Below are 26815 nucleotides of genomic sequence, written 5' to 3'. Positions count from 1 at the left end.
GCCATTTTTTGAGCCCCAGTGGTGGGTCTCTCGTACAACTCGCTGGCTGAGTTAGCCATTAGCCCAGTGGGGTTTTAGTACAGGTTGTGGTTAGTTACAGGTAGGTACAATGTCTTCAGACTGTATTCATTCCCCTTGACTTATTTCACATTTAATTACACATAATATCATCATGACAAAGTGAAAACATGTTTTTAGAAATGATAGCAATGTATAAAATGAAATACATCTAATTTGCATAAGTATTCACAACCCTGAGTCAATAGATGTTAGATCACCTTTGATTACACCTGTGAGTCTTTCTGGGTAAGTCTCTAAGAGCTTTGCACACCTGTATTGTGTAATATTTGCACATTATTATTTTCCCAATTCTTCAAGCTCTGTCAAATTGGTTGTTTATCATTACTAGGCAAACATTTCAAGTATTGCATAGATTGTCAAGCAGATTTAAGTCAAAACCGCCACTCAGGAACATTCAACGTCTTCTTATACAGTGTAGATTTGGCCTTGTGTTTCAGGTTATTGTCCTGCTGAAAGGTGAATTCATCTCCCAGTGTCTGGTGGAACGCAGACTGAACCAGGTTTTCCTCTAGGATTATGCCTGTACTTCGCTCCATTCAGTTTGCCCAAAACATTAAACTTCATATTCAGGACAAAAAGTGAATTGATTTGCCACATTTTTTTGCAGTATTACTTTAGTGGATTGTGTAAACAGGATGCATGTTATGGAATATTTTTACTCTGTACAGCTTCCTTCTTTTCACTCTGTTGTTTAGGTCAGTTTTCTCCTATCACAGCCATTATAACGTTTTAAAAATCCCATGTGAAATCCCTGAGCGGTTTCCTTCCTCTCCGGCAACTGAGTTGCCTGAAGGACGCCTGTATCTTTGTAGTGGCTAGGTGTATTGATACGCCATCCGAAGTGTAATTAATAACTTGACCATGCTCAAAAAGGGACATTCAATTACTAATTTTAGTTTTGTTTTTACCCATCTACCAATAGGTGCCTTCTTTGCGAGGCATTGTAAAACCTCCCTGGTCCTTGTGGTTGAACCAGTGTTTGATCTGAGGACGCGCTCGAAGACAACTTTATAGTAGAGAGATGAGGTAGTCATTCTAAATCATGTTAAACACTATTATTGCACACAGAGTGAGTCCATGCAACTTATTATGTGACTTGTTAAGGACATTTTTACTCCTGAACTTATTTAGGCTTGCAACAACAAAGTGGTTGAATAGTTATTCATTAGTAAAAATAAACTTAATTCCACTTTGCATTATGGGGTATGATGTGTAGATCAGTTTAGTCAATTTTAATCCAGTCAAAGGGTGTGAACACAGGTACGTCGGTAGGCTACAGATGGGTTGGTAGGTACGGGCAGGTAGGTAGGGTACGGGCAGGTAGGTAGGGTACAGGTAGGTCAGTAGTGTACATGTAGATAAGGTAGGTAGGGTACAGGTAGGTCAGTAGTGTACATGTAGATAAGGTAGGTAGGGTGCATGTAGGTAAGTGGTAGGGAGGTCAGTAGGGTACAGGTGGTCAGTAGTGTACATGTAGATAAGGTAGGTAGGGTGCATGTAGGTAAGTAGGTAGGGAGGTCAGTAGGTGCAGGTAGGTCAGTAGTGTACATGTAGATAAGGTAGGTAGGTAAGTAGGGTAAGGGTAGGAAGGTAGGGTACAGGTAGGTCAGTAGTGTACATGTAGATAAGGTAGGTAGGTAAGGGTGCATGTAGATAAGTAGGTAGGGTACAGGTACAGGCAGGTAGACAGGTGTTGGTACGTACCGATCAGGTAGGTGAGGAAAAGGTTGTGGACTTGCTGTCCCATCCAGGCCACCGCCACCAGACTGCTGATCACCGACGCAAAGTACTGTGGGAAGACAACCGGAAGTGACTTCATTTCCCCGTTCCAAACAGACGGAGACCCTTCCAAAACAGACGGAGAGACCCCGTTCCAAAACAGACGGAGAGACCCCGTTCCAAAAACAGACGACAGACGGGAGACCGTTCTAAAACAGACGAAGACGGAGAGACCCCGTTCTAAAACAGACGACAGACGGAGAGACCCCGTTCTAAAACAGACGACAGACGGAGAGACCCCGTTCTAAAACAGACGACAGACGGAGAGACCCCGTTCTAAAACAGACGACAGACGGAGAGACCCCGTTTTAAAACAGACGACAGACGGAGAGACCCCGTTCTAAAACAGACAGAGAGACCCTGTTCTAAAACAGACAGAGAGACCCTGTTCTAAAACAGACAGAGACCCTGTTCTAAAACAGACAGAGACCCTGTTCTAAAACAGACGACAGACAGACAGACTCCGTTCTAAAACAGAGGACAGAGCTAAAGGGGGTCTCGGTGTGTGTGTGTGTGTGTGTGTGTGTACCATCTTGGGTTTCTCCTCCTTGAGCGAGAAGAGTCTTTTCCACCAGCCCAGGATGCGACGCTGAGTCTTCACCAGGTTACCACAGATCTCATGGAAACGCTGCTGCTGCTCTGAAGACCTGGAGGAGCAGGGAGGAGAAAGAGAGAGGAAGAGAGAGACAGAGGAGAAGGGAGGGGATGAGAGAGAAGGAAGGAAAAGAGAGAGGAAGGAGAAGAGAAGGAAAAGAGGGAGAGGAGAGAGGAGGAGAGTGATATTACCATTATATCCAAGACCAGTCGTTTTATTCCGTCAACAGCTATCCCTATATCTCTCCATCCATCTGAACAGGAACACTTGATCAGAACCAGCTCAGTAGAATGAGATGAGTCTATCAGATATCATATGGACCCCTTGATAAGGCAGTTGGGGAAGTGCCCTTCAATTCTGCTGAGCCACAACTACCCATTTCAGGCTCAGGTCAGAACACGGGCTTATGAACCAGCAGGACTCACTGCCAGACACTGAAATAGACCCAGTGTGTGTGTAGGGCTTGTATGTACGCAGGTCCTCTGAGTAAGTGTGTGTGAATGCATGCGTCTGCAAACCCTGCTCTAAATCCTCTAATGGCCTACAGAGACACCTCTAAATCCTCTAATGGCCTACAGAGACACCTCTAAATCCTCTAATGGCCTACAGAGACACCTAAATCCTCTAATGGGCTACATGGTGACACCTCTAAATCCTCTAATGGGCTACATAGAGACACCTCTATATATCCTCTAATGGGCTACATGGAGGCACATCTAAATCCTCTAATGGGCTACATAGAGATACCTCTAAATCCTACCCCCTCTCATCTCCTTTCTTTCCAAAGGTCAGAGGGCTGCAGGTAGCCTCGCGGTTAAGAGCATTGGGCCAGTAACCGAAAGGTCGCTGGTTTGAGTCCGAGCAGAATAGGGGAAAAATCTGTCGATGTGCCCTTGCGCAAGGCACTTAAGCCTTGTAAGTCTCTCTGGATAAAAGAGATCCTAGATATTTTCCCTGATACACCACTAACTACAGACCGGCGCTAGAGACAGTCCTGATACACCACTATACTACAGACCGGCGCTAGAGACAGTCCCCTGATACACCACTAACTACAGACTGGCGCTAGAGACAGTCCTGATACACCACTAACTACAGGACCGGCGCTAGAGACAGTCCTGATTACACCACTAACTACAGACCGGCGCTAGAGACAGCTCCTGATACACCACTAACTACAGACTGGCGCTAGAGACAGTCCTGATACACCACTAACTCAGACCGGCGCTAAGGACAGTCCTGATACACCACTAACTGCAGACCGGCGCTAGAGGCAGTCCTGATACACCACTAACTACAGACCGGCGCTAGAGACAGTCCTGTACACCACTAACTGCAGACCGGCGCTAGAGACAGTCCTGATACACCACTAACTACAGACCGCGCTAGAGACAGTCCTGATACACACACTAACTGCAGACCGGCGCTAGAGACAGTCCTGATAAACCACTAACTGCAGACCGGCGCTAGAGACAGTCCTGATACAACATAACTGCAGACCGGCGCTAGAGAACATCCTGATACACCACTAAACAGACCGGCGCTAGAGACAGTCCTGATACACCACTAACTACAGACCGCGCTAGAGACAGTCCTGATACACCACTAACTGCAGACCGGCGCTAGAGACAGTCCTGATACACCACTAACTACAGACCGGCGCTAGAGACAGTCCTGATACACCACTAACTGCAGACCGGCGCTAGAGACAGTCCTGATACACCACTAACTGCAGAACGTCACTTAATCCTGTCCTGGTTTCCTGTTACGACTGAACCACTGAAGGAGAGGGATGGGGGGGTAAAGAGAGCGGGAGAAAGAATTAAAGCGAGGTAGAAAACGCAGACTACGTCCCAAATGGCACCCTATTCTCCATGGGCCCTGGGTAAAAGTAGTGCACTAAAATGGGAATAGGGTGCTATTGGGCCCTGGGTAAAAGTAGTGCACTAAAATGGGGAATAGGGTGCTATTTTGGAAACAGCCAACACACTACACTAGGAGTACATGTTAGCCGTGGGAGATTTGTAGGACAGACCCAAGAGGTTGATTAGAGTCGGAAAACGCTGGTAACTTTCCTCCTCTCTCTCTCTCATTTTACATCAGCGCTGCTTTAATAACTGTAATTAGAAGTGATTTACACTGCCTGGATCCGTTAGATGTACGCCGGTGTCATGCTCAACTAATATCACACCATGTCCCCAAACACACCGTCCCCAGAACCCCACCCTACAAACAACCCCTACTCCCTGCCAACAACCCTCGTCAACAACCCCTACTCCTGCCAACAACCCTCGTCAACAAACCCTACGGTTCTGCTGCCCTCCCCCCTAAGCAGACACCCCCACCCTTCTCACCCACAGATGATACCAAACTCCTCTGCCCTAGATATACCCCTTCTACCCTGTATATACCCGCCCACCCTGTACCCTAGATATACCCCTTCTACCCTGTACCCAGATATACCCCTTCTACCCTGTATATACCCGCCCACCCTGTACCCTAGATATACCCACCCACCCTGCCCCAGATATACCCACCCTGTACCCTAGATATACCCACCCACCCTGTACCCTAGATATACCCCTCCACCCTGTACCCTAGATATACCCCCTCCACCCTGTACGCTAGATATACCCCTCCACCCTGTACGCTAGATATACCCCCTCACCCTGTACCCTAGATATACCCCCTCCACCCTGTACGCTAGATATACCCCCTCCACCCTGTACGCTAGATATACCCCCTCCACCCTGTACGCTAGATATACCCCCTCCACCCTGTACCCTAGATATACCCACCTGTACCCTAGATATACCCCCGCCACCCTGTACCCAGATCATACCCACCCACCCTGTACCCCAGAATACCCACCCACCCTGTACCCCAGATATACCCACCCACCCTGTACCCCAGATATACCCCCAGGGCTCTCACCACTTGTGGATCCGAAGATGCGGGGTGCGAGGGTAGGCACCAGGTAGTCAAACAGACACAGCAGCATGACAGTGCAAGACAGGCCGGTCAGCACCGAGGGGTCCAGGTAGTAGATCATCCTGGAGGAAGCAGGGGAGAGAGAGAGAGGGGGTCAGATGTCTCAATTACACTGCAAGTCAAAACAAGCGGACACCAGAGAAATGAGGTACTCTATCAAGGGTTCTGAAAAGCTACATTTACTGAACAAAAATATAAACGCAACATGCAACAATTAAAGATTTTACTGAGTTACTGTTCAAATAAGGAAATCAGTCAATTGAAATAAATTCATTAGCCCTATGAATGGCACGACAATGGGCTTCAATCTCATCACAGTCTCTCTGTGCATTCAAATTGCCGCCGATAAAATGCAATTGTGTTGGTCGGCCGTAGCTTATGCCTGCCCATTACCCCACCGAGGGGCACTCTGTTCACAATGTTGACATCAGCAAACCGCTCAACCACACGACACACGCCATACACGTGGTCTGCAGTTGTAAAGCCGTGTTGGACGTACTGCCAAATTCTCTAAAATGACTTTGGAAGCGGCTTATGGTAGAGAAATGAACATTAAATTCTCTAGTAACAGCTCTGGTGGACATTCCTGCAGTCAGCATGCCAATTGCACGCTTCCTCAAAACAAAATGCCACAGATCTCTAGTTATGTGACAAAACTACACATTTACGTAAAAGGCCACTCAAAAAAGTTCATGTATGACCCTTATTCACAGATGCAAGTTTTTTCTGGGCAGAAGTGAAAGTAGCGTTACAGATTAGTTATACAAGGAGAAGAGAAGACAGCAGATGGGTGGTGCAGTTGTGGCAACTGTGCTCCATTGCGAACTCATTAAGAATGCCTATACTGCAGAGAACTTGATTGATGAGGAACACAGGGATCTTGCTGCCCACATCAACTCGGTGTCATGGAAACATTTGTCCTGATCCAAAAAGAAATTGCGCAGACAACTCCATTTCAGCTGGACCAAACGGGACAGTTCTTCATTTCAGCTGGACCAAATGGACAGTTCTTCATTTCAGCTGGACCAAATGGGACAGTTCTCCATTTCAGCTGGACCAAATGGGACAGTTTCTCCATTTCAGCTGGACCAAATGGGACAGTTAATCCATTTCAGCTGGACCAAATGGACAGTTATCCGACAAGTAGCTAAAGTTAACTTTATTGAATGATCTCTGATCATAAACCTCTGAGCTGGTTGTTGGTTGTTGTTTTATACTAGCCCAAACAGTGCAGATATGTTTTCACATGAATCACAATATGTTTGGCATATTTTATTAGAATAGGATATATAGGCCTACACATTGAACTTGAAATATCAACATAAACAACTTGCTTCATATTGTCAAAAAAAAGCAACTGTTCCAAGTACATGACTGCTGCTTCCAGATTCTCAAATCCACTTGGTGAGCTATAAAATGGGTCAGTCCAGACAGTTCAGACTGGTCTCCATACTGCAGCGTTTTGGAGTGGTTCCGCCACAACGAGACACTGTGTCCAGATGGTCCAGTTTCCTCTCCCATCATGCTGTGTGATAAATGTCATTCCAGACAAATAGCCGTCGCCTTATGGGGCTCTACACTGGTTTTCAGGAAGCAGAAGACTCCCAGGACTTGTGAAGTCAAAGTTCCAGGTATGTCCTGCGCCCAGCCTGTGATGTGTGTGTCAGGTTTAGGTACTGTGACTGCAAAAAATAAAGAATATCCATGCAAATGGACCAATAAAGCTGTTACTTTTATAATATAAGAAAAAAAGGGAACAACATTCAACCTCCACCCACACAGAGAGAAAAGTGAAGACATTTGGTTGCATATAAAAAACAGTATACAAACACAATGTTAGTAACTGCTGTATGTGCAGCCCAAAAGTCTGTGTGGCTACATTCATCCTGGAGTGGTCTTCTAACCAGGTCCTCGTTCTCAGGTCTCTCCTCTGTAACAATGTTTAAGTGTGAAATTAGGCTTGGGCAGGTGGATGAAGGATCCCTGTAAACCACCGTTGGATCCTGTCACACTCCAGCACCTGGTCAACCAGTTTCTACTGGAACGGTTTTGGTTAATAGATGTATTTTTTGTTGTCTTCCACTGCTTGGACTGGAGCCTTTATTAAGTGTTCTCACCTACACAATGAATTCAGAGAGCAGTTAGACATGTTTATATGGTAAACACCTACACAATGAATTCAGAGAGCAGTTAGACATGTTTATATGGTAAACACACACCTACACAATGAATTCAGAGAGCAGTTAGAACATGTTTATATGGTAAACACACACCTACACAATGAATTCAGAGAGCAGTTAGACATGTTTATATGGTAAACACACCTACACAATGAATTCAGAGAGCAGTTAGACATTTTATATGGTAAACAACACCTACACAATGAATTCAGAGAGCAGTTAGACATGTTTATATGGTAAACACACACCTACACAATGAATTCAGAGAGCAGTTAGACATGTTTATATGGTAAACACACCACACAATGAATCAGAGAGCAGTTAGACATGTTTATATGGTAAACACACCTACACAATGAATTCAGAGAGCAGTTAGACATGTTTATTTGGTAAACACACACCTACACAATGAATTCAGAGAGCAGTTAGACATGTTTATTTGGTAAACACACACCTACACAATGAATTCAGAGAGCAGTTAGGACATGTTTATATGGTAAAACACACCTACACAATGAATTCAGAGAGCAGTTAGACATGTTTATTATGTAAACACACACCTACACAATGAATCAGAGAGTAGTTAGACATGTTTATATGGTAAACACACACCTACACAATGAATTCAGAGAGCAGTTAGACATGTTTATATGGTAACACACCTACACAATGAATTCAGAGAGCAGTTAGACATGTTTATATGGTAAACACACACTAAATGATTGAGGTTTGGGTTTCACAAAAATAATACAGGTAGAGTAGCTGATGCAACAGGAAAGTTGGTAGTTTATATTACACTAGACAATGTCTTCAAAGTGATGCACATGGCTGATCCATTTTATAACAGGAGGTATCAAGTCAAAACGGGTTTATAGATTCGTTCAACTTCTTTAAGTACCAGTCAGTGGCAGTTCCTTGCCCACATTTTCAAACGCCAAATTATTACAGTTAGGTGTATTGACAAAGATTTTTCCCCCCTCCATTTTAAACACACACAAGTCAAGTGACATGTRTACAATCTGTAAAACTTTTTTGTTATGGCCATTGTACTAAGTAATTATATTTGTTAGGATATTAATTGCCCCTATCGACATGGGGAGGGGTTACAAATAGGGATGTTTACCGCTAATCAYTTAGCCACCGAAAATATATTTGACTATGCTAATCAGTCCATAGGTAGATTTYCGTCGTTTAATTTGTATTAAAATTGGCTTGTGTGTATCTTATGACACGCTCACAGCATACAGAACCTAGTCTGAGGAGCGGAGTAGCCCTTCACCCGCCAGACAGCGTGAGCAGCAGCTCCTCACAGACATGCTCCTGGAGTAAAAACGGCCTTTTGGAAGACAAGACATTGCGCAACAAATAACAATTCTAAATTCAATAGTGTGTTAACTTGATGGCCACGATAAAGTAGTATGTTTGTCAATCTTAACTCGTAATTAAAGCACGCCTCRCATTCGCCATTCCAGTGCGTATGCTAGTCAACGGTAGGCAGGCTATCATCACGACACCCACCACTTTGAACTGTGAGCGGGAGGCAGTATAAATTGTTTGAAAGCTGTTTTACTTTAATTCAAATGAGGCAAGTCCTACCTTGCTTCTTAAGGAGCCTAGCCAAAATCCATCCATAGAACCGTGGAGGCAATTATTTTTATATAAAAAGACTTAAGTCATTCATTACCCAGTACTTGTCTCCTAGTCATATTAGCAACACATCCTAGTTGTTGATAGATTCCCCCTCTAAGGGGGAATCTATCATAATGGAAATGATCATCTCTGTCACATATAGAACCCCTCGTATTAGGTGAGCTGTTTAGAACAGTGGTGTCCTGAGATTTGCATTTTGGTAAATGTTTGAAAACGACGTTCTATGATCTGCTTCATTACAGGCGTTGCGTGTTCAATAGCAGGCTACAGCCTTTTGACTGGAAGGCGATATGCAACAATATCAAGCCTGTTTCCATTAAGCGCTTAATGAAAAATGTCCATTCCTTGTATGCACGCATAGTATTTTTGTGTTTCCTGGAGCCAGGTATTATGGGCAATATACCCCAGGTGGTTCCTGGAGCCAGGTATTATGGGTAATATACCCCAGGTGGTTCCTGGAGCCAGATTATGGTAATATACCCCAGTGTTCCTGGAGCCAGGTATTATGGGTAATATACCCCAGGTGGTTCCTGGACCAGGTATTTATGCAATATACCCCAGGTGGTTCCTGGAGCCAGGTATTATGGGAATATACCCAGGTGGTTCCTGGAGCCAGGTATTATGGAATATACCCCAGGTGGTCCTGGAGCCAGGTTATTTATGGGCAATATACCCCAGGTGGTTCCTGGAGCCAGGTATTATGGGTAATATACCCCAGGTGGTTCCTGGAGCCAGGTATTATGGGCAATATACCCCAGGTGGTTCCTGAGCCAGGTATTATGGGCAATGGGCTAAAAGTAATTATATTGTTAGGATAATCATGGCCATAATGGACAGGTGAGGTGGGGGTTATGAATACACAATAGACCAGACTACTTGCTACCTAATAGTCCTACACCAGGGGGTTCCTGGGACCATGCATTCCACACTAATAGGCCTACACCAGGGGGTTCCTGGACCATGCATTCCACACTAATACACCTACACCAGGGGGTTCCTGGGACCATGTATTCCACACTAATACCCCTACACCAGGGTTTCCTGGGACCATGCATTCCACACTAATACACCTACACCAGGGGGTTCTGGGACCTTGCATTCCACACTAATACACCTACACCAGGGGTTCCTGGGACCATGCATTCCACACTAATAGGCCTACACCAGGGGGTTCCTGGGACCATGCATTCCACACTAATAGGCCTACACCAGGGGGTTCCTGGGACCATGCATTCCACACTGTTCCTGGGACCATGCATTCCACACTAATAGGCCTACACCAGGAGGTTCCTGGACCATGCATTCCATGCTAATACACCTACACCAGGGGGTTCCTGGGACCATGCATTCCATGCTAATAGGCTACACCAGGGGGTTCCTGGACCATGCATTCCATGCTAATAGGCCTACACCAGGGGGTTCCTGGGACCATGCATTCCATGCTAATAGCCTACACCAGGGGGTTCCTGGGATCATGCATTCCATGCTAATAGGCCTACACCAGGGGTCCCTGGGACCATGCATTCCACGCAAGGCATAGAGTTGTTAAAAGCATGAAATGTTGCCATGCAAATAAACCATGTCTAGCCAACAGACATTATAGATTACCAAGTAGACAAGATCCTAAATAATTTAAATGCAAAACCTTTTATTTAATTCTGTGTATTCTGCAATGTAAGATGACACAATTACTATCTGTTATCTCCTCAACCCGTGTCATAAAGACAGGCACATCTGCTAACTGGCTGTCTACATGATATGGTGCAATGGTTACAACACAATAAGATCCACTCATACCGCAATGAAAAACTACATACCTCAGCAGCACCCTCCATTTTGGATCAGCGCCATCTCCAGCCCATTAGAATACAGAAGAAACGACATACCTCAGCAGCACCCCTCCATTTTGGAGCTGCACCATATCCAGCCCATTAGAATACAGAAGAAACTACATACTTCAGCAGCACCCTCCATTTTGGATCAGCACCATATCCAGCCCATTAGAATACAGAAGAAACTACATACCTCAGCAGCACCCTCCATTTTGGAGCAGCACCATATCCAGCCCATGAGAATACAGAAGAAACTACATACCTCACAGCACCCTCCATTTTGGAGCAGCACCATATCCACCCATTAGAATACAGAAGAAACTACATACTCAGCAGCACCCTCCATTTTGGAGCAGCACCATATCCAGCCCATTAGAATACAGAAGAAACTACATACCTCAGCAGCACCCTCCATTTTGAGCAGCACCATATCCAGCCCATTAGAATACAGAAGAAACTACATACCTCAGCAGCACCCTCCATTTTGGAGCAGCACCATATCCAGCCCATTAGAATACAGAAGAAACTACATACTCAGCAGCACCCTCCTTTGGAGCAGCACCATATCCAGCCCATTAGAATACAGAAGAACTACATACTCAGCAGCACCCTCCATTTTGGAGCAGCACCATATCCAGCCCATTAGAATACAGAAGCAAGAGCTGTCAGAGTTCTACGTTTCCCCAGCATTTCTTGAATCGTAGTCATCGTCGTTGATGAAGGCTCAGGCTACTAGACACGTCTGTATCTGTCTCTTTCAAAGGAAAACAGTGACATTTTGTTCCTTCTTCCCTAGAATTCTTAAAGCCATGGACTGAAAACACACATGCACAGTTGTTACCCATCTCCAATGTTATTGCAGTCGGCCACATAAAATAATACCAATCAGTTTAGGTGGAAAAGTACATATTTCCTGTCTCAAAACCTATAACACTTTTGATTAAATATATATATATTTTTAAAGAGCTCATTTGGCCGTATGCTTTCAATAAAACAAAGAATTTGTCCACAATTGACAGGTTTCTCAATCGCTCTGACTGACAAGAGCAGCGCTAGTGCACAAAAAACGTCACGAGTCACATGACCTTTATTTTGGCAGTTTCCAGTTCTAGACCCCAGGGAGAGAAGGCAAAGTCCACCTAACTAGTTCATGTATGGAATCACTTTGGAATTTTAGGTGAACTTACCCTTTAAAAACAGCTAAATATCTCAAGACTCATGACAAAATGTGTATGTAGAATAGCATGGAACTGCTAATTTCTCTGTCCCATAGCAAAATGTGTTGATGCAGGAAGTTAGCAAAATGTGTTAATGTGTGAAGCTAGCTAACTTCCTGCATCAACACATTTTGCTATGGGGCAGAGCAATTTGCACTTAGGGAGCCTTTCACTTATACTGTGATTTCAAATACCCTCAAGAGAGGCATAATGTCAAACTGTGGAACTGCAGGAAATGCATTTTAATATGTGAAAAAAATTATCTGGAGACCTGGAGCTGCTTGCTTGTCAAGACATTAACATCCCTTATTGATTAAATAGAGATAAATATTTATTACATTTAACTATGCAAGTCAGTTAAGAATTTGTTCTTATTTACAATGACGGCCTACCGGAACAGTGGGTTAACTGCCTTGTTCAGGGGCAGAACGACAGATTTTTTCCCCCTTGTCAGCTCGGGGATTCGATCTAGCTACCTTTCAGTTACTGGCCAAACGCTCTAACCACTAGGCTACCTGCCGCCCCATAATATCGACTGTATGGTGGCAAGAGCGCGCAACTGCTTACACAGATGAGTGCTGTGTGTTGTAACCCCCGTTGTATCAGGCTACAGGTGATCATGCTGATTGTAACCCCCGTTGCGTCAGGCTACAGGTGATCATGCTGATTGTAACCCCCCGTTGCGTCAGGCTACAGGTGATCATGCTGATTGTAACCCCCCGTTGCGTCAGGCTACAGGTGATCATGCTGATTGTAACCCCCGTTGCGTCAGGCTACAGGTGATCTTGCTGATTGTATCCCCCGTTGTATCAGGCTACAGGCGATCATGATGATTGTAACCCCCGTTGCATCAGGCTACAGGTGATCTTGCTGATTGTAACCCCGTTGTGTCAGGCTACAGGTGATCATGCTGATTGTAACCCCCCGTTGCATCAGGCTACAGGTGATCATGCTGATTGTAACCCCCGTTGCATCAGGCTACAGGTGATCTGCTGATTGTATCCCCGTTGTATCAGGCTAAACAGCGATCATGCTGATTGTAACCCCCCGTTGCGTCAGGCTACAGGCGATCATGCTGATTGCTAAAATAGCACACTTGCCTACAATATGGACCATATCACAGGCCCTGAAGACATGACATTTCATCAATGTTATTGGGCTCATTTCTGGATTTTATAGTTGGCTATAAAATACTGGATAATGTAACTGTCCAGACTGCAAATGAAACATGAAGTCACCCATGATTAAAATTCTGCCTAAAAAAAATAACATTCTCCTGTGATCTCGCCCACGAGCCAGTAGTTGTCGCTTTGTACTGGCCCAGTGTGCTACTGGTAAATTTACCTGAATGTCAAGCCCTGGTGTGTGTGTGAGAGAGAGCGTGAGTGAGCGAGGACAGGTGTGTGCTAGAGACAGGACAACTGTATGTATCGTGTGAGTATGTGTGAGTACTACTCACATGAAGACCAGTGTGGTGGCTGCCATCAGGGCTCCAGGGAACCATGGTTTCTTCCAGCGCAGGACCTGGTCCCCGGCCAGGATAACCTCTCCCCAGCCCTGCAGCTGCTCCTCCAGCTGGGCCGTCTCCTGGGCCTGGAACACACACACACAGACCGAGACACACGCCAGAGACAGAGGTTAGGAAGTAGCCTTGGACGAGCCAGAACGGTCCATAAGACAGGAGCCCATCTCCTGTTTCTGTAGAGTGAGGTAGCTTGATCTACCAGTACACGCCCTGGACAGAACGCTAGTCTATTGCAGAGCCAGGTGTTAACCCCCTGGACAGGACGCTAGTCTATTGCAAAGCCAGGGGTTAAGCGTCGCTTAAATACATACACAAATCCCCAGCTCCCAACATGGCAAAGTAGCAATTTGACCAGTATGATTAATTTTGAATTCACCTATATTTAACCAGGTAGGCCAGTTGAGAACAAGTTCTCATTTACAACTGCAACCTGGCCAAGATAAAGCAAAGCAGTGCGACACAAACAACAGAGTTAAACATAGGATAAACAAAAGTACAGTCAATAACACAATATAAAATGTATATACAGTGTGTGCAACTGGAGTAGAGGTAAGGCAATAGATAGGCCATAGTAGTAGTCCCCCAAGGTGTGTGAAAACACAGCCTGATAACAGGTCAGGTTGAAAAGGACTCCAGATGCACTGGTGGACTCAGAAGAAAAGCCATCTAACTCTCAGTCCAGACAACTCTGAACTCCAATTCACATTTGGTTAACAGTTTAGCCTGTTCATCTAAGGAGCTAGGCTGAGTCCCAAATGGCACCATATAAGGCTCTGGTCAATGAAGTGCACTATATATAGGGACTATGGTGCCATTTAGACATATCAGACTGCACCACAGAACTACCACTGTTTAATGGTTAGCTAATACCTTAAGCCCTGCTGACTTCCAAACATCCATCTACTACTATCAGTTGGTGGCTGAGCAGGGCCAAAGAGGAAAACAGAGGTGTCATTGTGAATGGCCGGGGGAGTGAAATAATCCCACGTTGTGCTGGCACCACAAGGACCCGTCTTCATACAGACATCTCATTCCAAGGGCACTAAACACCATGTCGCCTCATGACGCACAGCCAGCCAGGAAAAGACATAGCTATTAACGTTACAGACTTGTTTTGCCACACAGATCATCATCGTGATCCATCCTAGTTTGTCAGTAGATCCTCTGTGGTAGGTTTGTTCAGTGGATGAATGTAATCAACGACAGACAAGGCCTGACTGCCACATCTGAGCGCTGTCGTTAAGCTGTTAAAGCACGACTTGAATGAAGACAGTTTCAAATCAGATTCTAGAGTTCATTCACTGTTCTAGAACAGCGGTTCCCAAACCTTCAACCCACTCAGGCTCCCCTTCCAGCATTGGGGAGCATCCCCCCCTGCACATCCATTTCTATGGCCACAAACTGTTTACGCCCCTCTTGATGCTAGACAATTTATTTTTGCTGTTTTAAAGCTCATTTCCTGCAATTCTACAAAAAAAATAATCATGGTGTACTGAGAAAAATCAGTTTTGAAGTCAATTTTCTTTCAATTCCATGCATTTTGCCATGGCTAATGTGTATTCATGTGATATTTGAGTGACTAACATTACTACAAAATCTATATGCAAAAATAAAAAACGAGCAAAAAAAACAGCCAACATGGGCTAGTTGATCAGGACATTAGTTATAAGTGGCAGGTAGCCTAGTAGTTAAGAGCGTTGGGCCAGTAACCGAAAGGTTGCTGGATCGAATCCAACGAGCTGACAAGGTAAAAATCTGTCGTTCTGCCCCTGAACAAGGCAGTTAACACACTGTTCCCGGTAGGCCGTCATTGTAAATAAGAATTTGTTCTTAACTGACTTGCCTAGTTAAATAAAGGTTAAATAAACAGCTCTAAGAAATGCCCAACTTCAAAACAGATGAACCTGGACTGAGTTTCCCAGTTTGGGAACCACTGCTGGAGAATGTAGTGAAATACAGATGAATTCAAGCGGGTGCTACGACTGTGATCACGCTCTCCGTAGCCGTTGTGAGCAAGACCTTTAAAACAGGTCAACATTCACAAGGCCACGGGGTCAGACGGATTACCAGGACGTGTACTCAGAGCATGCGCGGACCAACTGACAAGTGTCTTCACTGACATTATCAACCTCTCCCTGAACGAGTCTGTAATAGATACACGTTTCAAGCAGACTACCATAGTACCTGTGCCCAAGAATGCCAAGGTTACCTGCCTAAATGATTACCACCCCGTAGCACTCACGTCTGTGGCCATGAAGTGCTTTGAAAGGCTGGTCAAGGCTCACAACACCATCATCCCAGAAACCCTAGACCCACAATTCACATACCACCCCAACAGATCCACAGATGATTGCACTCCACACTGCCCTTTCACACCTAGACAAAAGGAACACCTATGTGAGAACGATGCACACTGCCCTAACCCATCTGGACAAGAGGAATACCTATGTGAGAATGCTGTTCATCGACTACAGCTCAGCATTTTAACACCATAGTAGCCTCCAAATTCGTCATCAAGCTCGAGACCCTGGTCTCGACCCCGCCCTGTGCAACTGGGTCCTGGACTTCCTGACAGGCCGCCCCCAGGTGGTGAGGGTAGGTAACAACATCTCCACCCGCTGATCCTCAAAACTGGGGCCCCACAAGGGTGCGTTCTCACCCCCTCCTGTACTCCCTGTTCACCCACGACTGCGTGGCCATGCACGCCTCCAACTCAATCATCAAGTTTGCAGACGACACTACAGTGGTAGGCCTGATTACCAACAACGACGAGACGGCCTACAGGGAGGAGGCGAGGGCCAATGGAGTGTGGTGTCAGGAAAATAACCTCACACTCAACATGAACAAAACAAAGGAGATGATCGTGGACTTCAGGAAACAGCAGAGGGAGCAGTGAGGTCTACACAACCCATCACCGGGGGCAAACTACCTGCCCTCCAGGACACCTATACCACCCGATGTCACAGGAAGGCAAAAAAGATCATCAAGGACAACAACCACCCGAGCCACTGCCTGTTCACCCCGCTATCATCCACAGAGCGAGGTCAGTACAGGTGCATCAACGCAGGGACCGAGAGACTAAAAAACAGCTTCTCTCAAGGCCATCAGACTGTTAAACAGCCACCACTAACATTTAGCTGCCGCTGCCAACATACTGACTCAACTCCAGCCATTTAATAATGGAAAAATTGATGTAATGAATGTATCACTAGCCACTTTAAACAATGCCACTTCATATAATGTTTACATACCCTACTCACCTCATATGTATATACTGTACTCTATACCATCTACTGCATCTTGCCATCTTGATGTAATGTATCACTAGACACTTTAAACAATGCCACTTTTATATGTTTACATACTCTACATTACTCATCTCATATGTATATACCGTACTCTATACCATCTACTGCATCTTGCCTATGCCATTCTATACCATCACTCATTCATATATATTTTTATGTACATATTCTTATTCATTCCTTTACACTTGTGTGTATAAGGTAATTGTTGTGAAATTGTTAGGTTAGAATTACTCGTTGGTTATTACTGCATTGTCGGAACTAGAAGCACAAGCATTTCGCTACACTCGCATTAACATCTAACCATGTGTATGTGACAAATAAAATTTGATTTGTTCATTGACTACAGCTCAACTTTCAACACCATAGTGCCCACGAAGCGCATCACTAAGCTAAGGACCCTGGGACTAAACACCTCCCTCTGCTGATCCTGGACTTCCTGACAGGCCGCCCCCAGGTTGTAAGGCTAGGCAACAATACATTGTAAGGCTAGGCAACAATACATGTTGATCCTCAACATGGGGGCCCCTCAGGGGTACGTGTTTAGTCGCCTCCCGTTTTCCCTGTTCACCCACGACTGCGTGGCCAAGCACGATTCCAGCACCATCATTAAGTTTGCTAACGACAACAATGAGAGCCTATAGGGAGGAGGTCAGAGACCTGGCAGTGTGGTGCCAGGACAACAACCTCTCCCTCAATGTGAGCAAGACAAAGGAGCTGATCGTGGACTACAGGAATAGTAGGGCCGAACCCGTCCCCATTCACATCGACGGGGCTGTAGTGGAGCAGGTTGAGAGCTTCAAGTGTCCACATCACCAACAAACTATCATAGTCCAAACACACCAAGACAGTCCTGAAGAGGGCACAACAATGCCTTTTCCCCCTCAGGAGACTGAAAAGATGTGGCATGGGTCCCCAGATCCTCAAGAGTTCTACAGCTGCACCATCGAGAGCATGATGACCGGTTGCATCACCGCCTGGTATGGCAACTGCTCGGCATCCAACCGTAAGGCGCTACAGAGGGTAGCGCACACGGCCCAATACATCACTGGGGCCAAGCTTCCTGGCATTCAGGACATATATACTAGGCGGTGTGAGAGGAAGGCCCCCAAAAAAATTGTCAAAGACTACAGTCACTCAAGTAATAGACTGCATTGTTGGTTTAGGGCTTGTAAGTAGTTCTCTTTAGCCCATGTCATTATGAATCACAGAATTAATCATTAGATTGTTCTCTACAATATTACAAACATAATATGCTTGTACTTAAGTGTTGATTAAATGAGAACCTTAGTTTGTTGTGACCTTCGCTCGTTTAGATCGCCCAGCTCTAGGATACATCTCGTCCATATTTCGGCATTTTTAGATGGTAACATTAGGAGGCGTTTCTGCGCTTTGGATAACTGATACCCTCATCATCTTCATCTTCCACATCAGTGGCTTTCTTTTCCTCTAACTCTAATCAATCAATGTTGCGAGGGGCCGTTTCTATGGCAATTTATACAACGGGTGGGTCTAATCCTGAATGCTGATTGGTTAAAACAGCATTCCAGCCTGTGTCTACGCCACAAATTACCACCTGCTAAATCTACTACGTTAAAATGCCTATTTGTATCGGGACTATATATTGTGGAAGGATGAAATTGTATGAATAAATGAATCAAGATCATTTTAATGAAAATATGTCAATCATTATTTGAATATGTTCCTAACCCGTTGTATAAATGCCCTGGACGCCGGTGTTTGGAGGAAAGTATTTGACTGACAGGGGCAGATTTGCGGCACACCACCTGCCCTCGACTACAAGCATTTCGCTATCCTCGCAATAACATCTGCTAACCATGTGTATGTGACCAATAAAATGTGATTTAATCTCGGGCCTAACACCACCAGTGCCAATATATCCTTCAAACAGTCTTCTCGGGCATTATCATTAAATTAAAAAAAGGTTCGACTCAGAAATGCATAATGAAAACTGGAGAAAAAAAAATTCTGGGAAGGGTATATACTGAAATTCAGTCATAACGTTAATTAATATATAACGTTGACAAAAAAAAAAATTGTCAATGTTATCACACCATCTAGGTTGCCAGTTGACGTTCAAATTTAGCGCCGTTCTGCCCCCGGTCCGAGCAGTGACAGTTCTCTTGAGTAGCGACCACTTCTGACCATGGTCTTAATTACACTAGTCACTCGGTCCGAGCAGTGACAGTTCTCTTGAGTAGCGACCACTTCTGACCATGGTCTTAATTACACTAGTCACTCTAACCATGCTTAATTATTGAGTAAATCGTCTAACTTATACCAAATATATATTAGTCATCTTTCGGTGACTAATCAAATAGTTAACGTAACGTAAATTTGGTAATTTCAAAGGGGATGTTAAATAATGTCACAAGATACAAATTAGCCAGATATGGGCTCTCGGCTTGTCAGCTGAACGTGTCACATTTAAAATAACCTTACGGACAGCCGCTTTGTTGGGTAGCCAGCCAAATGAACACAGCTAGCTGTATGCYWGCTACAAAAACACCTTTCATCAATTAGAGGTATCATGCGATAACAGCTAGTTAGCCAAGCAATAATGTTAGCTAAAAGGCCAATATTAGACTGCATAACTAATTGTTAGCGTAGATAATGTTAATGTCTAACAAACCATGTAATGCATGGCTTGGTTCATTTGCTCAGATTAATGATTKAATTTGTTAGCAACGGTTTTCATTTTCACTAATCCGCCTTCACTAGCATAGCTGGTTAATTGTTAGCATATCGAAGGCCGTTGACAACCGAACGACAGCAGTCAAGCAACACTACGACGTTAACGTTACCTAATTCAGGAACAAAAGCTTGTCAAGTCTAAAGTGGGATAACGTTACTTACGAGTACGTTGGCGCTTTTGTTGTCTCCCTCTGCCATAGCTAGCGGTTGTTTAAGGTTTCGGTGATGTTTTAAAGGCAAATTTAAAACGACCCAGGGGCGCAGCAGACGCTTCCCTATTCTTTGTGGATTTTGCAGTTCACAAACCAACCGTTAGATGCCTGGCAGGATGGACTTATGAACAAAAAAACAGACGTCATATCTAAAGGCTTTATGGGTAATGTAGTTCACGCCCCTTTTCTCGGCATTGCCCAAAATATATCTACTCGGCTTACATGTATGACCCAATACATTTTAAATCAATAAACCGTTTGTTTCGCAGGAGGAAACTCCTACCACAAGGAAATTAGTAGAATGAGCAATAATTGAATTGGTGAACCTCTGACCAATTTCACATATCATTTGATTGATTAGATTTAGTTTAAATGGAATTGGATGATTAATTTAATATCAGTCAGGCTTTAAGACCAATGACCACTGCTGAAGTCCTCAAGGTTCTCTGTTACATTTCCCCCTCACTGACTGGATATTGATTGGCTGATAGCCCAGTGAGCTCATTCACCAGTCTATAACCATTACCGGATAGTCTGAGGTGGATTCCTTTCCTTGGCCAAGTCACAAACTGTACCCTATTGCCCTGGTCAAAAGTCTGACACAAACCTTTGTCTCTTTTAGACCACTGAAAATCGTTAGCCAGCTTTCTCCAGCCATCCTGTTTCCACATCAGTGTAAATACCAGATTGTTGAAAACAGTGTGATTTCTCATCCGAAGCAGCGGAGTACATGCACATTTCAGTCTTTGTAGTTATGGGACGTAGAAGTATGGGATGTAGAAAAACAAATGGAAAAGTGTACAGAGAAGGTAGAGTCCTAAAAATCTGTATGTTCTTCCATTATCCATTTTCTATGTCCATGCAGTTCATATGTTCAGTTTACAGTATCAATCTTTTCACCTGGAGAAAGAATTCTAGAATAGAACTACTTTTACTGTATTTTCATTGGCATCACCGTACAAGAATGAAAAATATCAGCCATCAAATCAACATTAAAAACATAGTTTAACACAAATACATGGGGCTCCCGAGTGGCACAGCGGTCTAAAAGGCACTGCATCTCAGTGCTAGAGTCGTCACTACAAACACCCTGGTTCGAATCCAGGCTGTAACACAACCGGCCGTGATTCGGAGTCTCATAGGGCGGCACACAATTGTCGTCCGGGTTTGGCCATCATTATAAATAAGAATTTGTTCTTAACTGACTTGCCTAGTTAATAATAAAATACACCCATTTATTAACTGTGTTTTGTATTTGCAGAACGTATGCAGAGACGGAAACAGACGACCATTTTGAATTGCAATTTTATTTCAAACTTAAATCCAATAAAACCTTTAAGAAATAGCAGTTTTGCACGACCACCAAAAAACATCCACTATTCCACTTATTTCTCCCACTAAAAAGGTAAAACTAGAGGGTCAGTTAGTAAGGATAAGTAAAACACAAGGGGAGTATACATCCCATATTAGGAAGGAAGGCTACTACTACTACTACTACTACTCACTCACAGGCAAGGCAGCAAGTCAAAGAAAGGAATCAGTCTAGTCTTAAGCTTTTCTATTTTATAAACAAGGGATAGGGAGGAGAGAAGCCTACAAATTACAACAGATATGAATAAAGATTCACATTGAAGAAAAAGGATTATACATGGATTCCTCTCAGGTCAAGACTTGCATTCCAAATGGCACCCTATTCCCTATTTAGGGCATGACCTTTGACCCATATATGTCTCTGGTCAAAAGTATTGCACTGTATAGGGGATATGGTGCTGTTTGGGACTTAGGCCAAGGTTCAGATAGTAACTAGCTAGAACTTTGCCCACTTTGTCATCCTTTCTCAGTCAATCCCGAAATCTTAACTCCCCTCAAAACAACAAAAAGGTAACTTCAGACAATAGGATTAGTTAACTTGAGGCACATCGTTACGCAGTGCCGAAACATCAATAAAAAGAAAGCGCCACACGACTGAATCCTCTCCCCAAAACACGACTGAATCCTCTCCCCAAAACACGACTGAATCTTCTCCCCAAAACACGACTGAATCCTCTCCCCAAAACACGACTGAATTTTCTCCCCAAATACCCCCATCTCCACTTGATAATCCATTTTTAATGTCAAACTTGTGTGATACTCAATTTCTAAAGAGCTTTGTAAAATAAGTATTTTTTTTTCTTCAGTTTTACAATTAATGTTTTAGAGAAGAAAAAAAAGAAAAAAGACAAGAGTCTGATTACACTATTGTATTTCCTGAAATCATTTCCCCTCTCAGGCTTTGGATGGAGTCCATTGAGCCAACAGATTCTTCCCTTCCCCCCCCCCCCACTCCACACCTGCCCAGTCGCAGCTCAGTCGCTGGCCAATCAGAATCACTGTACCATCAGGGAGGAGATTGGTTTAAAAACAGGTGCAGCCAATCAGCTCTGCAGACCACACCTGGCAAAGCCTCCCCTTTCTCCTGCCCCTTTGTATGAGGTCCAAACCCAACGGCATTGCTGGGTAAACCAGCTCAGCTGTTAAAGGGGGGTTGTCATCGGTGGTAACAGTGAAGGAGGGTGGTGGTGTTGGTTTTCATTAGGGGAGGGTAAAGGTTATTCAAAACATAGGGTAGAGGGGGAGGGCCTTATCACCATACCTTCCCTACCAATTCCTCTGCTCCCCTTCCTGTCCCAGACAGACCCCCCCACCCGTACAGACAAGCAGAGTGGTCAGATCTGGCTGCAGACAGACTGCAGAGTGACCATTTAGCTGGTTGTGTTAGCTTGGTCTATTGCCAGGTGGCAGGTTGGGTGGGACTGGGTTTAGCCAGCCAATCAGCCAGGCAGACAGACAGCTCTAGTGCTGCTACGGAAGGGAGTAGGGGTTCCATGGTGGACCCCTAGGAGGTTATATCGGGGTGGGGGGAGTATCTTGACCCCCCCCATCTCCCCCTCCTTCCCCATCAGCGTGTGGCACGGTTGGGTGCTGCTGCTCCAGTGGCTCCTCCTCTCCTTCCTTCACCCCCCAGGCCCAGACAGACACACCTAACCCTAACCCTGCCAGAACAGGGCAGGTGGGTAACAGGGTATGTACGTATCCGGGTGTCTGGTCTGGAGGTTGGGTTGGATGGCTGACCCTCCCTCTGCGAGGCTCTGTTGTGTGCTGGAACCAAAGAGATGCACCACAGGGAGACACCATTCACACCCAGGCTGTCCAGCCCTCGTACAGCTGGGACAGGTTGTCCACATTGGTGGCCTCCTTTATCACACAGTCCACCTGGAGAGGAGAGGGAGAGAGGGGAGGTGGGGAGACAGGTAAGGGAGACAGGTAGGGGAGAGAGGAGGAGGAGGAGGAGAGGAGAGAGAGACCGGGATAAGGCAAAGGAGGAGGAAAGTGTAGTCAACAAAGTGTGTAGCTGGCTGTTCAGTGTGTAAAGCAGCGTGTTGCTACCTGCTCAGTGTGTAGCTGCCTGCTCAGTGTGTAGCTACCTGCTCAGTGTGTAAAGCAGTGTGTTGCTACCTGCTCAGTGTGTAAAGCAGTGTGTTGCTACCTGCTCAGTGTGTAAAGCAGTGTGTTTCTACCTGCTCAGTGTGTAAAGCAGCGTGTTGCTACCTGCTCAGTGGTGTAAACAGCGTGTTGTACCTGCTCAGTGTGTAAAGCAGCGTGTAGCTGCCTGCTCAGTGTTAAAGCAGCGTTTGCTACCTGTTTCAGTGTGTAAAGCAGCGTGTAGCTACGCTCAGTGTGTAAAGCAGCGTGTAGCTACCTGCTCAGTGTGTAAAAGGCAGTGTGTTGCTCCTGCTTCAGCGTGTAGTTACCTGCTCATGTGTAAACAGTTGTTGCTACCTGCTCAGGTTGTAAAGCAGTGTGTTGCTACTGCTCAGTGTGTAAAGCAGCGTGTAGCTACCTGCTCAGTGTGTAAAAGCAGCGTGTAGCTACCTGCTCAGTGTGTAAAGCAGTGTGTTGCTACCTGCTCAGTGTGTAGCTACCTGCTCAGTGTGAAAGCAGTGTGTTGCTACCTGCTCAGTGTGTAAAGCAGCGTGTAGCTACCTGTTCAGTGTGTAGCTGCCTGCTCAGTGTGTAAAGCAGTGTGTTGCTACCTGCTCAGTGTGTAGCTACCTGCTCAGTGGTTAAAGCAGTGTGTTGCTACCTGCTCAGTGTGTAAGCTACCTGCTCAGTGTGTAAAGACGTGTGTTGCTACCTGCTCAGTGTGTAAAGCAGCGTGTAGCTACTGTTCAGTGTGTAAGAGCGTGTGTAAGCTACCTGCTCAGTGTGTAAAGCAGCGTGTTGCTACCTGCTCAGTGTGTAAAGCAGCGTGTTGCTTCCTGCTCAGTGTGTAGCTGCCTGCTCAGCGTGTAAAGCAGCGTGTAGCTGCCTGCTCAGTGTGTAAAGCAGCGTGTAGGTACCTGCTCAGTGTGTAAAGCAACGTGTAGGTACCTGCTCAGTGTGTAAAGCAGCGTGTAGTTACCTGCTCAGTGACACTCATCCTCCTGTTGGGGTCCACATCTCTCCCCTCCAGCTTGGCTTTCACCCTCTTCCACACGCTCACCGCGTACGAGTTCCTCTCCTGGACAGCTGCAGCACACACACACACATCACCACGTTTAAGTCACCACGTCAGAGTCAACCACCACATCAGATTTGGCATGGGTCCCCAGATCCTCAAAAAAGCTTTGGGGCCAAGCTTTGGGGCCAAGCTTCCTGCCATCCAGGACCTATATAATAGGCAGTGTCCTAGGAAGGCCCAAAAAATTGTCAGACTCCAGTCACCCAGGTCATAGACTGTTGTCTCTGCTACCGCACGGCAAGCAGTACTGGAGCGGCAAGTCTAGGGCCAAAAGACTCCTCAACAGCTTCTACCCCCAAGCCATAAGACTGCTGAACAATTAATACAATGGCCACCGGACTATTTACGTTGAGTTTGAATAACAGACTGGAAGCTTCAACAGGAGGGTGGTGCTTGGAATCATTGTTCTTCCTCTGTCAACCATGGTTATCTGCAAGGAAACACGTGCCGTCATCATTGCTTTGCACAAGAAGTGCTTCACAGGCAAGGATATTGCTGCCAGTAAGATTGCACCTAAATCAACAATTTATCGGATCATCAAGAACTTCAAGGAGAACGGTTCAATTGTTGTGAAGAAGGCTTCAGAGCGGTTTAATTGTTGTGAAGAAGGCTTCAGGGCGCCCAAGAAAGTCCAGCAAGCGCCAGGACCGTCTCCTAAAGTTGATTCAGTTGCGGTATCGGGGCACCACCAGTACAGAGCTTGCTCAGGAATGGCAGCAGGCAGGTGAGAGTGCATCTGCACACACAATGAGGCGAAGACTTTTGGAGGATAGCCTGGTGTCAAGAAGGGCAGCAAAGATGCCACTTCTCTCCAGGAAAAACATCAGGGACAGACTGATATTCTGCAAAAGGTACAGGGATTGGACTGCTGAGGACTGGGGTAAAGTCATTTTCTCCGATTAATCACCTTTCTGATTGTTTGGGGCATCCGGAAAAAAGCTTGTCCGGAAAAGACAAGGTCCTGTGTCATGCCAACAGTAAAATTAGTCTATAATTAGAAGAAGCAGCAGTACTGCTGCCAATGGGACCTATTCCATATAGACTGCTCCCACTGTCCCAAATGGGACCCTATTACATATAGACTGCTGTCCCAAATGGGACCCTATTCCATATAGACTGCTACCCAACGTGTCCCAATGGGACCCTATTCCATATAGACTGCTCCCTAGCTGTCCCAAATGGGACCCTATTCCATATAGACTGATCCAACGGTCCCAATTGGGACCCTATTCCATATAGACTGCTACCCTAAGCTGTCCCAAATGGGACCCTATTCCATATAGACTGCTACCCTAAGCTGTCCCAAAATGGGACCCTATTCCATATAGACTGCTACCCTAGCTGTCCCAAATGGGACCCTATTCCATATAGACTGCTACCCTAGCTGTCCCAAATGGGACCTATTCCATATAGACTGCTACCCTAGCTGTCCCAAATGGGACCCTATTCCATATAGACTGCTACCCTAAGCTGTCCCAAATGGGACCTATTCCATATAGACTGCTACCCTAGCTGTCCCAAATGGGACCCTATTCCATATAGGACTGCTACCCTAGCTGTCCCAAATGGGACCCTATTCCATATAGGCTGCTACCCTAGCTGTCCCAAATGGGCCCTATTCCATATAGCTGCTACCTCAGTGTCCCAAATGGGACCCTATTCCATATAGGCTGCTACCCTAGCTGTCCCAAATGGGACCCTATTCCATATAGACTGCTACCCTAGCTGTCCCAAATGGGACCCTATTCCATATAGACTGCTACCCTAGCTGTCCCAAATGGGACCCTATTCCATATAGACTGCTACCCTAGCTGTCCCAAATGGACCCTATTCCATATAGACTGCTACCCTAGCTGTCCCAAATGGGACCCTATTCCATATAGACTGCTACCTCTAGCTGTCCCAAATGGGACCCTATTCCATATAGACTGCTACCCTAACGGGTCCCAATTGGGACCCTATTCCATATATAATGCTACCCTAGCTGTCCCAATGGGACCCTATTACATATAGACTGCTGTCCCAAATGGGACCCTATTCCATATAGACTGCTACCCTAACGGTCCCAATTGGGACCCTATTCCATAATAGACTGCTGTCCTAACTGTCCCAATTGGGACCCTATTCCATATAGTAACAAACAGTAGAGCACTGACTGTACAAAAAATTAGGACACCTCTCTAATAAGACAAA

The 26815-nt window shown here is 45.4% G+C and overlaps 3 protein-coding genes across 3 annotated transcripts in view; 1 reads left to right on the top strand and 2 right to left on the bottom strand.

Annotated features, from left to right (window-relative positions):
• Positions 1-621, top strand: part of LOC112073041 (uncharacterized) — a 16806-nt gene extending 16185 nt beyond the window's left edge. The window contains exon 5 of the mRNA XM_070440026.1: positions 519-621. The gene's annotated coding sequence lies outside the window, so the exon portion shown is untranslated. The remainder of the gene's footprint in view (positions 1-518) is intronic.
• The window catches only part of arl6ip1 (ARL6 interacting reticulophagy regulator 1), a 33638-nt gene extending 13442 nt beyond the window's left edge, over positions 1-20196 (bottom strand). Inside the window, exons 1-5 of the mRNA XM_070440024.1 lie at positions 20033-20196; positions 13785-13918; positions 5357-5508; positions 2390-2517; positions 1786-1870 (exon numbers count right to left, since the gene is read on the bottom strand). Of these exons, the coding sequence (XP_070296125.1) occupies positions 1786-1870; positions 2390-2517; positions 5357-5508; positions 13785-13918; positions 20033-20068 (535 nt within the window). The 5' untranslated portion in view covers positions 20069-20196. The remainder of the gene's footprint in view (positions 1-1785; positions 1871-2389; positions 2518-5356; positions 5509-13784; positions 13919-20032) is intronic.
• Positions 20197-21369: 1173 nt separating this feature from the next.
• Positions 21370-26815, bottom strand: part of LOC112073039 (serine/threonine-protein kinase SMG1) — an 11448-nt gene continuing 6002 nt past the window's right edge. The window contains exons 4-5 of the mRNA XM_070440025.1: positions 24524-24630; positions 21370-23334 (exon numbers count right to left, since the gene is read on the bottom strand). Coding sequence (XP_070296126.1) covers positions 23257-23334; positions 24524-24630 — 185 coding nt within the window. The 3' untranslated portion in view covers positions 21370-23256. The remainder of the gene's footprint in view (positions 23335-24523; positions 24631-26815) is intronic.

The sequence above is a fragment of the Salvelinus sp. IW2-2015 genome, unplaced genomic scaffold, assembly GCF_002910315.2.
Source record: "Salvelinus sp. IW2-2015 unplaced genomic scaffold, ASM291031v2 Un_scaffold2131, whole genome shotgun sequence".
NCBI classification, from domain to species: Eukaryota; Metazoa; Chordata; class Actinopteri; order Salmoniformes; family Salmonidae; genus Salvelinus; species Salvelinus sp. IW2-2015.
This window is presented reverse-complemented; position numbering and strand designations above follow the sequence as displayed.